Source organism: Myxocyprinus asiaticus, chromosome 40 (assembly GCF_019703515.2).
Source record: "Myxocyprinus asiaticus isolate MX2 ecotype Aquarium Trade chromosome 40, UBuf_Myxa_2, whole genome shotgun sequence".
Classification (NCBI taxonomy): Eukaryota; Metazoa; Chordata; class Actinopteri; order Cypriniformes; family Catostomidae; genus Myxocyprinus; species Myxocyprinus asiaticus.
In genome coordinates, this window is record NC_059383.1 from 3,389,176 (window position 1) to 3,403,986 (window position 14,811).

Sequence of the window (14,811 nt, forward strand, 5' to 3'; positions counted from 1 at the left end):
GAGGGGGATATTTAAGTGGAAGAATATGTCACATGGTCTTTCCAACCATGTGGAGAGCCTTCAAGGTAGATCCTGCCCAATGGGGGAGGAGTTACTACAAACATGGAGACTGGGGCAGAGGGGCTCTGCCCAAGGAAGACACAGTTTGCCAGCAGGGAAACGAATTAGCGGAAGATATAGATCGCATGGGGTTAGCCTTACAGGGAACCGCCACATGCGGAGCACCTACCCCAGAACCGGGCTATTAGTTAGCATGTGTACTGGGCCGGCAGCGAGTCTCTCCGAAAACTCGACTGCCACAGGGCTCGGAGGAAGTCAACCAGGGAACAAATTTTGTGAACACTACTGGGAATTAACAGCACATGTCTTCAGCTCAAAAGGAGGTGGAAGGTGCTATGTGCAAGCGATACACCCGGCCAGCTATACCGGGCTTATCTGCTTGTTGCATGCCACTACCTGGGACGAAACCGGTTCCACCCGGAGGTTGTAGAACCTTGCAAAGGTGTTGGGTGTTGCCCAGCCCGCTGCTCTGCAAATGTCTGTTAGAGAGGCACCCCTGGCCAAGGCCCAAGAAGCCGCTACACCACGGGTAGAATGGGCTCGTAGCCCTACCGTGGGTGGCATGTTTTGGGTGAGATATGCCATAGTTATGGCATCAACGAGCCAGTGGGCGATCCTCTGCTTGGAGACAGCGCTTCCTTTCCGCTGTGCACCAAAAGCAGACAAAGAGCTGCTCAGAGATTCTAAAGCTCTGCGTGCGATCCAAATAGATGCGTAAAGCATGCACCGGACACAGCGATGACAGGGCTGGGTCTGCCTCCTCCTGAGGCAGCACTTGCAGGTTCACCACCTAGTCCCTAAAGAGGTGGTGGGAACCTTGGACACATAGCCCGGTCAGGGTCTCAAGATCACGTGAGAGTAACCTAGACCGAACTCCAGGCACGTTTCGCTGACAGAGAACGCTTGCAGGTCACCTACCCTCTTGATGGAAGTGAGCGAAGTCAGGAGGGCAGTCTTCAAGGAGAGTGCCTTAAGCTCGACTGAATGCAAAGGCTCAAAGGGGGCTCTCTGTAGACCCTGAAGAACTACAGAGGTACGCTGAGGGAACGAGGTGTGGCCTGGAGGGATTCAGTCTCCTGGCACCTCTTAGGAACCTGATGATCAGATCATGCTTCCCTAAGGACTTACCGTCGACTGCATCGTGGTGTGCTGCTATGGCAGCAATGTACACCTTCAAGGTGGAAAGGGACAGCCTCCCTTCCACCCTCTCCTGCAGGAAGGAAAGCACTGATCTGACTGCACATCTCTGGGGGTCTTCCCGACAGGAAGAATACCACTTAGCGAACAGACGCCACTAAAAGGCATACAGGCACCTCGTAGAGGGAGCCCTAGCCTGAGTGATCGTGTCTACCATCGCAGGTGGGAGACAGCTTAGGTCTTCCACGCCCCGTCCAGGGGCCAGACATGGAGATTCCAGAGGTCTGGGTGCGGGTGCCGGATGGTGCCCTTCCTTGAGAAAGAAGGTCCTTCCTCAGGGGAATTTGCCCGAGGGGAGCTGTCGCGAGGAGCGTGAGGTCCGAGCACCACGTCTGGGCAGGCCAGTAGGGTGCTTACCAGGACGATCTTCTCCTCATCCTCCCTGACCTTGCACAGGGTCTGTGCAAGTAGGCTCACTGGGGGAAAATGCATATTTGCGAATGCCAGGGGGCCAGCTGTGTGCCAGCACGTCTATGCTGAGGGAGGCCTCGGTCAGGGCGTACCAGAGCGGGCAGTGGGGAGGATTCTTGGGAGGCGAACAGGTGCACCTGTGGCTGTCGAATCGACTCCAAATCAGCTGGACCACCTGAAGGTGGAGTCTCCACTATCCCCTGAGGGTAACCTGTTGTGATGGCGCATCCACCGTAGTGTTGAGGTTGCCCGGGATGTGAGTGGCTTGCAGCGACTTGAGGTGCTGCTGACTCCAGAGGAGGAGACAGCGGGCGAGTTGTGACATACAACGAGAGCGCAAACCACCTTGGCGGTTGACATTTGCTACCATTGTCGTGTTGTCTGTCTGAACTAACACGTGCTTGCCCTGGATCAACGGCCGAAACCTCCGCAGGGCAAGCAGAATTGCCAACAACTCGAGGCAGTTGATGTGCCAACACAGCCGCGGACCCGTCCAGAGGCCAGTGGCTGCGTGCCCATTGCAAACGGCACCCCAGCCCATTTTGGAGGCATCTGTCATGACCACGACGTGCCTGGGGACCAGTTCTAGAGGAACACCTGCTCGTAGAAACGAGAGGTCAGTCCAAGGGCTGAAAAGACAGTGACAGACTGACGTAATGGCCACGCGGTGTCCCATGGCACCATGCCCATCTCGGGACTCAAGTCTGGAGCCAGTGCTGAAGTGGCCTCATATGCATCAACCCGAGCGGGGTGGCCACCGCCGAGGATGCCATATGCCCCAGGAGCCTCTGAAAAAGTTTCAGTGGAACCGCTGTTTTCTGTTTGAACGCCTTCAAACAGGCCAGCACCGATTGGGCGTGATCGTTCGTAAGGCGCGCCGTCAAGGAGACTGAGTCCTACTCCAAACCGAGAAAAGAGATGCTCTGATCCGGCAGGAGCTTGCTCTTTTCCCAGTTGACCCGAAGCCCTAGTCGGCTGAGGTGTGAGAGCACCAGGTCCCTGTGTGCGCACAACACATCTCGAGAGTGAGCTAAGATTAGCCAGTCGTCGAGATAGTTGAGAATGCGAATGCCCACCTCCCTTAACAGGGCAAAGGCAGCCTCTGCGATCTTCGTAAAGACGCGAGGAGACAGGGACAGGCCGAAAGGGAGGACTTTGTACTGATACGCCTGACCCTCGAACGCGAACCGCAGGAAGGGTCTGTGTCAAGGAAGGATCGAGACATGAAAGTACGCATCCTTCAGGTCTACCGCCGCGAACCAATCTTGATGCCGGACACTCGCTAGAATGCGTCTTTGCGTCAGCATCTTGAACGGGAGTCTGTGTAAAGCCCGGTTCAGTACTCGCAGGTCCAAGATTGGTTGCAACCCACCGCCTTTTTTCGGTACAATGAAGTAGGGGCTGTAAAACCCTTTCTTCATCTCGGCTGGAGGGACAGATTCTATCGCGTCCTTCCATAGGAGGGTGCGATCTCCGCGCAAGGTAGCAGCGTTTTCGTCTTTCACCAAGGTGAAGTGGACATCACTGAACCTGGGCGGATGCCCGGCGAAGTGAATCGCGCAGCTAAGTCGGACGGTCCAGACCAGCCCTCGTGAAGGACGAGTGCAAGCGGGGCCAAAGGGACAACGTCATCAGATGTACCGGCAGGTGGGGCCTCGCGGCGGGGCGGAGCTCGAGGTGCCACACTTACCTGGCTCCTTGTGACCACCCCCGGAACAGCCTGGGACGGGGGAGGAAGTCCCTGTCCTCGTGACCCGTGTAGACTGTCACATCGGGGGCGGATTTGTGCCACAGCTGGGCGCTCAGGGCGGGAGACCGCCGCTGGAGTGCCAACCTGCCAAATGGAGTGGTGGACGGTGGTCGTGATGCCAGCCGTACACACCGGATACGTGACCCAGGGAACAAGGAAACCACTCTTGCTGAGCTCTTGAGAACTGCAGCCACTTGGGCATGCAGCGCAATTAAATGCAAAAGGTAACAAAAATATGAAGATCTGCTTACCAGCTCCAGAGCAGCGGGTTTCGTTGTCCCTGGGTCACCCGTCTCAAGGGCGCTTTGAAGCCTTTCACGGGTTCTGGGCGGCCGCGAGATGGGTGGCGTCTGCTTCCTGCGGTGGGCTCCACGCCAGGGCCGGGCCGAAGGGGCGGGCTGCGGCGGAGCCGGTGCAGTCACCACAGGGGGACGCCCTTGACGATGAGTAGACGAGCGTGCTGGGGAATGGGAGGTCAGCGGGGGGATACCTGGCGGAGGCGGTCCCATTGGGGTCCCCAAATCGCCCCCAGTGCTAGCCGCGCTGCCCTCAAACCCGTGGGTAAAAGGACCGAGGCGGGAGCCTCTGGGGTGGCTCGCTTTCTTACGAAGGCGAGCCGCGACCGCAACGTTGCCATGGACATATTCTCGCAATGAGAACATGACCATCCACGAACGCTGTCTCCGCATGAGCAGTGCCCAGACACGAAAGACAGTGATCGTGACCGTTAGAAGGCGAGAGATAACGAGCACAACCAGGAATAACACACAATCGGAAAAGCATCTTTAAAAAGACGTGTCTTTAAAAAGACGTTCCGTGTGTGCGCTCTTCTAGAGAAATATATACTCTTTTAGAGGGGAAAAATGCTCTTTCAGAAAATATACTCTCTAGTTTTTCTGCCGAAGCGCCCAGGGGCATTCTCTGCAGTGCACCAGTGCAGAGGAGGGAGAAGCCGCTGAAATGCGCCGTCAGATCCAGCAGAGGTGAATGAACAGTAGTATTCAGCTCAGTGAGCATGACCGTTCGGCTCCGAAGAGAAAATCTGAATGAGTGGTTGCATACCAGCTCCTTTTATACCCGTATGTTCGGGGGAGTGGCATGCAAATACCACTCGCCAATTTTCATTGGCCTTTTATCAAAGACCAGAGGTGTCTCGGGCTCCCAAGAGTGACCCCTAGTGTCACTACATCGACACCAACGTCGAGTGAGTGACAGATAGGGAACCCAAATCTAACCCTAACCATTAGTAGAGACAAAATGCAATGTTAGGTACAAAATTGCAACCTTCTTATCATGCTCGTGACTTTTAATAAAAACGTGATTACTTCCTCGTTTGATTGGGGATTGAACTGTAGCCATTAGATAATCGCATGGATGATTGTTGGTGCCAGATGGGCTAGTTTGAGTATTTCTGTAACTGCTGATCTCCTGGGATTTTCACACACAATAGTCTGTAGAATTTTAGTGTTATAAAATTGCAATCCAATAACGGGATTACAGGGTTTTGTTGTTATGCTGACAGAGTCGTAATATAGGATATAACTTTACACTGATAAGGCTAAAGTGATTTCAGCACACTGAAATCATATTAGCATGTATAATGTTTACGTCTTGTGGCTATATTTTGAAAAAGTGTGTATTTTAATGTTATTGACTGGCTCCATTCTCTTTACTTGCCTTGACTCACTGTAACCACATTTTATTTTATTTTATTTTATAATTTAATTTAATTTAATTAATTCCTTTTCTTCAAGTCTATTTTTGTTTTGTTTTTTTGTAGAAAAAATAAATAAATATGTAGCAAATGCTGTTAATTGAGCTAAACTTGTATAAACCCAGAATATTTATTTAATTATGTATTTAAATGCATTAAATAAACGTCATGCTAATAATCATATTTAATCAATCTTTTATAAACAATAAATCAACTTCGTAGGATTCAAAAACATTTGTCTCTAAAGTTGTTCATATGTAAAAGGATTTATGTTTTAGAAACTGCCCTTACATTGTATGTTTTAATATCTTTTCAAACATACAAAAGTGTACATGTGACAGAAAGACACTTTAGGGCTTTTCAAATCGCTCTTATAGGGTTATTTTTAAACCAAGAGCTTGGATTTACTTGGCGACATTTCCACAGATAAGCACTTCCATTGATGAGCAGTTATTAATGCAGGATTCATCGCAAGCCGTTTTCATCTAATCATTGTTATCAACCTCATAAATATGCAAATATCGTTAGCCCAGGGTTTACAAATGTGCAGTGCGAAACCTCAAAACCTGAATACCCCGGATAAATGCCTAACCCAGGATAACCCAGGGTTTTGTCTACCCAAAGCAGGGTTAAAGGGATAGTTCACCCAAAAATTATTTCTTTCTTCAGCAGAATACAATGAAGATTTTTTGAAGAATATCTCATCTCTGTAGGTCAATACCATGCAAGAACTCCAAAAAGCACATAAAGGTAGCATAAAAATAATCCATAAGATCCCAGTGGATTAATTAATGTCTTCTGAAGCGAAACGCTAGGTGTGTGTAAGAAAAACACATCCAGCTGCCATATGCACATTCACGAGAAGTTCGCGCTTCCTCTCGCGTGACATAAGCAAATTGGCAAGTTCAAGCGAGAACTGATGCGTGTGCGAAAAATACGGAAGCACAGTGGTTTTTTTTACAGCAGAGGAGAAATGTTATACAGAAGCTGAATTGGTTTTGCAGTAGATTTGTATTTGTATCTGTTTCTTTTGCAAGATGGTGCTTGTGTGTGCTTATCCTGGATGCCTCAACCTACTGAAAAATGTTAAATTATTTCCGCGGGTATCATCGCAAGAGGAAAGACTAACTTTTCACAGATTTCCTATCAATAATCCTGAGCGACTGCTCGCTGACTCAATACACCCATTGAGTCACTCAAAATATTTCCAATTTCAGACTAGCTGACGGATCCGACGATATCGACATGCCAACTGTGCTTACGTCTCTCACGCGAGAGGCTGCATGAACTCGATCCTCTCGTGAGCACGCAAACAGCAGCTGGATGGAAATGAAGATTTATAGTTCAAAAAGTTTTAAATATTGACGTTTTTCTTACACACACCTAGCGTTTCACTCCAGAAGACATGAACTAATCCACTGGAGTCATATGGATTACTTTATGCTGCCTGTGTGTGCTTTTTGGAGTTTCAAAGTTCTGGCCACCAATTGCTTTCATTAAATGGACCTACAGAGCTGAGATATTCTTCTAAAAATCTTCATTTGTGTTCTGCAGAAGAAAGACAGTCATACACATCTGGGATGGCATGAGGGTGAGTAAATAATGAGAGAATTTTCATTTTTGGGTGAACTAACCCTTTAAGAATGACTCTGGGTTAACAATTTCAAATGCTTCGAATCCTACACCAGATTCCAGTGTTTTCTGTCATTGCTGTGGTTAAAGTACAGTACTCAAGAATCTGTTTGCATGATGGGATTAAACGGGTTTGCGATGCAATGACTCTCTCTCTCTTTCTCAATGCCAACTGAACATCCCATGAGGAAAAAAAACACACTTAATTACACAAACAATTGGAGGGAAAATTGAAAGGAAAAACGATTCTTCTATGTCTTTGAGAAAAGTGAGTATTTTTAATAAGTGTGCCATTTAATCAAATTCAATCTTTTCTAAATCTTAGGTTCCATTCAAGACTAAGTGCAGCCACATACTCTTTATGCTTGCAAGAAAGCAAAACTTTACATGAGAGATGAGAGAAAAACAGTTACAATTCCATTTGGTGATGCAAGTGGTCCAGAAATTACATACTTTGACTTTTTAACTAAACTCACTTTTGATGATTCTTGGATGCTAATGGAAGCAAATATATTTTAAAGGTCTTTGTTGAGCATGTTAACAGTGGGTCAGCTCGATGAACTTTATTCGTGGCTGTTCCTGCAAAGGTTCGACTCCAGCTAAAAGGAAAATCATGACCAAACGCATTTATTTCTATAATATCTACAACACATTACACAAAAAATTTACCAAGAAATCTGATATATGGCAATATATGTAAGCCACATATACTATATATTGTGCATATGTGTGTTCATGTATTGTTGCACTGATGTATGCACTGATATTAAAAATGTCACATACTGTACATGCTGTATGTTTAAAATGAAATCTTTTTTTATAGCACAAATAAAAATACTACACTTACATATAGACATTTAACTATCAGAATAAGACAATTCTAATCTTAAAGGAGCAATAAGTAACATTGACATCAAGCATTTAAAATGGGTACTGCAGTCCAAATTCTGAATATTGGAGAGAGTTGTCTCCCCCGCCCCCTCCTCTCCAGACTCGAAACTCACGTGGGTTGTCAGGTTGAGGACACGCAACAGGAATGAGCAAACTGACAATGGCAAGCGACGAGCCTTACGCTGTAAGTTAATCAGCTAATGTATACGTCTGCAATGTTTTTATTGTTTGCAAATTATAAAACAGCTCATGTGGATTTTTTATAACACTGTCAATGTTAGCTAGATGTATTGCTGGCTTCCATGGCTGCAGTGCGCTGTGTTTCAAATCTGGCAACCCGAGGTGTCGAAATACTATTGGGAAATGGGCAGTGGGCAGGATCACACAGGCCAAAACACAAACAGAATTTCCGGCCTGGAACGGACATTTCAAAGTAGAATATACTGGCTGTAGCATTGTTTTCGGAGAAGGCAGTATTTCAACTTAGCATGTTTCCTAAATCTCCGATAACATATTATGATAATTGTATGCTTTAGTACAGTAAATATATTACATATTGCACCTTTATTTGACTATTTACTCTTTATTCTTACTTGATTCAAGAATATAAGCTCATAAAGATGGAGAAGATCCTCTTACCACTCGCTGAAGTTCCTCCTGTTTCTTCTGTACTCTTGTTCCAGTACCAGCACTGGCCCAAACTCCATGAGCCAGCCACAGAGAAGATCCCAGCAGGACAGAAACCCAAATGCCCAACCAGCCCATCAGCATCAACCTGTTGAGAGGAGAACACGTGCAAAATGGATGTTTTCTCATAGAATGAACATTACTATAATTTAATTTTTGTAAACTGACTTTTACGTGCTGCGTTCTACGTTTTGCTGCAGTTTTCTGGTGAAATGAACACTAGAGGCACTACAAAAACTGTGCATTTTATTCACTTTCACAAAAATCATGACTGCTATTTTCCGCACTGTTACGCACACACTGTTATGTTATGATATTGAAACACTTTTAATCTAATGCATCATTTGAAAAATGATACATTTTAACGCGTGTATTACAGACTGACCTATATTTACACACTTATTTCTGGATGATCAGCCTCCACAGTAGCTCACCTGATAGAGTATTGGACTTGTGACTTGTAAGACCGCAGTTAGAGCCCAGCCAAGCACCGCAAGTGGACACGTGAAAAAACATTCTCACAGAAGTGACACAAAATGACATGGTTGCTTCATAAAAGGTACGTTTTGCTTATTTAAACCTCATTTTCACTCGCTTTTGGCACCACCCGCTGGATATTTCACTGTAAAACTGCGACCAAACGTGTAATGAAAAACCTCATTTTTTTTGCAAAAATGCTGCCACGATCACGTTTTGTTCATGAGATCAGGCTAGTTTTATACCTGCACGACCTAAGCCCACCCCTCAAGACACTATAGTGATGTCACAGACAAGACACTGTCGAACATTATCAATATTTCAGTAATTAATTCATAAGTGAATCACTGCTATAATTGCTGTCCCCAAAAAACAACACTGTATGGAAAAGGCAGAACATTTGAAATATAAACTCTGTAATAAACAGAGATTCTTGCTTTGAATTGTACACCCCTTCAATGCAGACATGGCTAAAACAAGTCATAAAAAGTGAATAATTTTATTCATAACTGTAAGTGCTATAGAGTTCAACAGTCTGGTTTCGGAAGTAGACAATCCCATAAATTTTTTATTTATTATTCTTATTTTCATCTGGGAATTGATTATTAACATTAACTTATACTTAATTTGCTAAACATCACATCATCCTCCAAAAAAAAAAAAAAAAAAAAAAAAAAAAACATACGCAGATGTGAATTAAAACACTTGAGACCAGAAAATTAAAACAGGCTTTCGTTATGAATTGTGACCACCCACTCCCATGATGCACTGTGAATTCTCCCAACAGGTCTTCCTATACTCAAATACTTGTATATTTGTATATATTTTAATGTTTTGCAATAAACTTAAAATATATTTATACTATACTTATAATCAACAACTTTAAATCAATAGTTTTTTTTTTTATTAGTATTACGCAATGCTTCATGGGATTGTAGTTTGTTTCCTCTTTAGAAATGCTAAGTTCGGACGTCACGTGATGCCATGCAAGAAGCAGACTGTGAATCACGAGCTCTGTGCACTTTGCTAGTTTTTTAATTATTTTCATGGTATAACCGGTGATTCGATATACCCAGTTACATATTTGCTCTTTGAGGCAATCATGGCAAAGAAGTCAAAATCCTCAGACTCTGGAGACATTAAAAGACACTTACATGTTCAAGCTGAGGCCTCTGATGGGCCTGCGAGCCAGGGACTCAAGTTGGAAAGTGCGTCGGGAGAAGATATTCAGCGTCAACTGTCCAACATCTCGGTGATGCTGATGAAGGTTGTTGCTGACTTGGAGGATCTCGCTGTAATATGTCGATCGATTATGATCGAAGCAAAGTTCTTTGAGTTGGTCACAAGAGTGACAGATGTTGAAAAAAGAATCGATTATCTGGAGTCTTCGGAAAGAGAATTATCCGCTAATCCGCCCATGTCCAAAACAGACTTGGAATGCATTTTGGAAAAACTGAAATATCTTGAAAATATGAGCCGAAGGAACAATATACGAATTGTTGGAATTCCTGAGCATGAAGAGGGCAGAGATATGGTGAAATTCCTGGATGAGCTCTTCCCGAGTCTGCTCGACGTAACAGGCCATAAACTGGAAATTGAGCGAGCTCACAGAGTCCCGGCTCGCAGATCTGCTGAGGGAGACAATTGATTTGGCATCAATTCTGGCCAAATTTCTGAGATCATCCGATAAAGATTTCATGTTGCGCCAGGCAAGGAGCAAAGGAAAACTTTCTTGGAAGACTCACAATATTTTCTTGTTCCCGGATTTGGCGAATTCGACAAGAGAGAAACGCGATCAGTTCAAGGAATGTAAAAAACTCTTACATCAATGGAAGATCGCTTTTGCACTGATGTTTCTGGCCAAACTGAGAATAGACACCAAGGACGGCAAGTAGTTTTATGCCCCAAAAAGGCACTGGACTTCATACAAACTATGGGTGAGTAAACCATCGGGCGTTTCTTATGTGAGTGGACTGACTCGCTGTTCAGTGTCTTGACTGTTTAAGGAAGCAGGGTGCCATTTTTTGTTTCTTTTTGCATTGGCTCCGCCTAGCGGCTGGAGTTTGTTTTTGTGGCATGACATTCCAAGAAACTTTTGCATTGACGCTAGATAGTTTTTACACTGAAGTTCATGGCCAGATTGAGAATGCACACTATGGATGACAGCAAAATATTGTCATGGTTACTTGTGTAACCTCCGTTCCCTGATGGAGGGAACGAGACATTGTGTCGATGTAGTGACACTAGGGGTCACTCTTGGGAGCCCGAGACACCTCTGGTCTCTGATAAAAGGCCAATGAAAATTGGCAAGTGGTATTTGCATGCCACTCCCACGGACATACGGGTATAAAAGGAGCTGGTATGCAACCACTCATTCAGGTTTTATGCTGAGGAGCCGATATAAGGTCCGGCCATTTTAGCAGGTAGTTCAGCGTTGTGGCAGGAGGGACACAACGTCTCGTTCTCTCCATCAGGGAACGGAGGTTACACAAGTAACCATGACGTTCCCTATCTGTCACTCACTCGAAGTTGTGTCGATGTAGTGACACTAGGGGTCCCTATATGAAATGCCACAATTGGCTGAACTGTGTTACATGAACTGGCAGTGTGTGGTGGGCAGACTACTGTGTGCCTCATAGCCAGCACACCAGGTTGACAAGTAACCTCCCCCAACATAGTTATGAGTGTCGAACGGCCCTTTTTGAGGACAAGTCGACTACCCAAAAGATAGAGACAGGCTTAACCCAGTCGTGGCCTCTTTTCCCCTTCTCTTTTTTCCACTCCCTAAAAAAGAAGGGGGATTATCCGACTGGGCCGCCAGGTCTAGTCAGGGGGTGTCCCTCACAAGGGGAAGACACAGCGGAGACCACACCTCGCCCAAAGAGAGGGGGGGATATTTAAGTGGAAGGATACGTCACATGGTCTTTCCAGCCATGTGGAGAGTCTTCAAGGTAGATCCTGCCCAATGGGGAAGGAGTTACTACAAACATGGAGACTGGGGCAGAGGGGCTCTGCCCAAGGAAAACGTAGTTTGCCAACAGGGAAACGAATTAGCGGAAGATATATATCACATGGGGTTAGCCTTACAGGGAACCACCACATGCGGAGCACCTACCCCAGAAAAGGACTCTTAGCGCGTGTACTGGGCCGGCAGCGAATCTCTGCGAAAACTTGACTGCCACAGGGCTCGGAGGAAGTCAACCAGGGAACAAATTTGTGAACACTACTGGGAATTAATGGCGCACGTCTTCAGCTCAAAAGGAGGTGGAAGGCGCTATGTGCAAGTGATACACCCGGCCAGCTATCCCGGGCTTATCCGCTTGTATGCATGCCACTACCTGGGATGAAACCGGTTCCACCCGGAGGTTGTAGAACCTTGCAAAGGTGTTGGGTGTTGCCCAGCCTGCTGCTCTACAAATGTCTGTTAGAGAGGCACCCCTGGCCAGGGCCCAGGAAACTGCTACACCCCTGGTAGAATGGGCTCGTAGCCCTACCGGGGGCGGCATGTCCTGCTTGATATATGCCATAGTTATGGCATCAATGAGCCAGTGGGCGATCCTCTGCTTGGAGACAGCGCTTCCTTTCTGCTGTGCACCAAAGCAGACAAAGAGCTGCTCAAAGATTCTAAAGCTCTGCGTGCGATCCAAATAGATGCGTAAATTGCACACCGGACACAGTGACGACAGGGCTAGGTCTGCCTCCTCCTGGGGCAGTGCTTGCAGGTTCACCACCTGGTCCCTAAAAGGGGTGTTGGGAACCTTGGGCACATAACCCGGTCGGGGTCTCAGGATCACGTGAGAGTAACCCGGACCGAACTCCAGGCACATTTTGCTGACAGAGAACGCTTGCAGGTCACCTACCCTCTTGATGGAAGTGAGCACAGTCAGGAGGGCAGTCTTCAAGGAGAGTGCCTTAAGCTCGGCTGACTGCAAAGGCTCAAAGGGGGCTCTCTGTAGACCCTGAAGAACTACAGAGAGGTCCCATGAGGGAACGAGGTGCGGTCTGGAGGGATTCAGCCTCCTGGCGCCTCTTAGGCACCTGATGATGAGGTCGTGCTTCCCTAAGGACTTACCGGCGACTGCGTCGTGGTGTGCTGCTATAGCTGCAACGTACACCTTCAAGGTGGAAGGGGACAGCCTCCCTTCCAACCTCTCCTGCAGGAAGGAAAGCACTGATCTGACTGCGCATCTCTCGGGGTCTTTGCGTCGGGAAGAACACCACTTAGCGAACAGACGCCACTTAAAGGCATACAGGCGCCTCATAGAGGGGGCCCTAGCCTGAGTGATCGTGTCTACCACCGCTTAGGCCTTCCGCATCCCGCCAGGGGCCAGACATGGAGATTCCAGAGGTCCGGGCGCGGATGCCAGAGGGTGCGAGCCACGCATCCAAGTTCCGTGCAAGGGGGACCAAGGGGACAACATTGTCGGACGTACCAGCAGGTGGGGCCTCGCGGTGGGGCGGAGCTCGAGGTGCCACACCATGTCGTGGCCGTGCTGAGTCTAGGGACATCGAAGCACTTACCTGGCTCCTTGTGACCACCCCCGGAACAGCCTGAGATGGGGGAGGAAGAGGCCTGTCCTCGTAACCTGTGGAGACTGCCACATCGGGGTGGCTGTGTGCCACAGCTGGGTGCTCAGGGGCGGAAAGGCCACCACTGGAGCGCCAGTCCTGCAAGAAAAAACCTGTGGATGGTAGTCGTGGTGACGACCGTACGCACTGGGTATGTGACCCAGGGAGGAAGGAAGCCACTCTTTTGCTGAACTGTTGGGTACCGCAGCCACTTGGGCGGCAAAATCAAACAAAAAGGCAACAAAAGATTTTCCGCTGAATGAGCTCCCAAGAGTGACCCCTAGTGTCACTACATCGACACAACATCGAGTGAGTGACAGATAGGGAACTATATGCTCACATAAAGGATGTCTTTTATAAAGCTGACGGACTGAATAAGTCATGGTGTATTTTTTTAATACCGAGTGAATTTGACTCGCTCAAAAAAAAAGTACACATTCTAGTACCTTTCTCTTTTTGTCCAATTCTCAATTATTATTATTATTATTATTATTTATTTTATTTTTTTGGCTTCAAATCAAAGTTTGAACACTCTAAAAAATGCTGGGTTATTGTTTTTTACCCAAACGCTGGGTTGGGCCTGTTGGGTTATTGGGTAATTTTCTCTCTGTTGGGTAGTTTTTGTGTAATCCAGCCGCTGGATTAGTGGCTGGGTCATTTTCACTGACAGTTGGAACTATTCACCCCTCCCACCGATGCAACAACCCGGCGGTGGTGTCAGAACAGCCCAGCTTATCTGACGCAGGTTTTTTGGGTCGTCTTCAGGAGTTAGCAGTTCTCAACGCAGACAAATTGGAGGATTTATTCAGAGAAATAAGGTTTGTGTCTGTGTTTTTATCTATAATATCATTACTGTACACCAGACAATGCAAAGATACTGTTCCATAATCAGAACTGGACAGCTCATATGACATCAACTGTTATTAAATGTCACGCTAGCTTCGTGAGCTTTGGCTTTGCTAGCCTGTAATGCCCATTGGACACTGAATAGGTTTATTTACTTTTTCAGATTTTTTCAGTAATGCAAATGTCTCCTTTCGGCAAAATTTGCCATTTTGAATCCAAAATATATCACCTACATGATTAATTTAGTTCATACCCTGTATCGCCCTGTCTACACCGGGCGCGAGTGGTGCATCACTGATACGAAGGCCGTTTCACAACACTCGCATCACGGGCTTCAGGGCTTCAACACACCACTCTATGCAAGTGTCATGCGGAGCTTTGTCCAACACATGAAAAGCGTGAGTGTGCACGGTAAACATTGAAAAAGTATGAGTTTAGAGTCTAAAAAAGTCAGGGACAAAAATAAGGTAACTATTAATGAATAAATAAATTATGAGCTATCGAATATTAGAATCAAAGTCTGAGTTTTTCTTTGTACTTTAAAACCATCACCAGTGAGGCAAACAGTTGTGTTAAA

General features: G+C 46.5%; 1 protein-coding gene across 1 annotated transcript in view; it reads right to left on the reverse strand.

Moving 5' to 3' along the window:
* The window catches only part of LOC127430651 (follistatin-related protein 4-like), a 376,155-nt gene that overhangs the window by 349,755 nt on the left and 11,589 nt on the right, over positions 1 to 14,811 (reverse strand). Inside the window, exon 2 of the mRNA XM_051680578.1 lies at positions 8,295 to 8,430. Within this exon, the coding sequence (XP_051536538.1) occupies positions 8,295 to 8,426 (132 nt within the window). The 5' untranslated portion in view covers positions 8,427 to 8,430. The remainder of the gene's footprint in view (positions 1 to 8,294; positions 8,431 to 14,811) is intronic.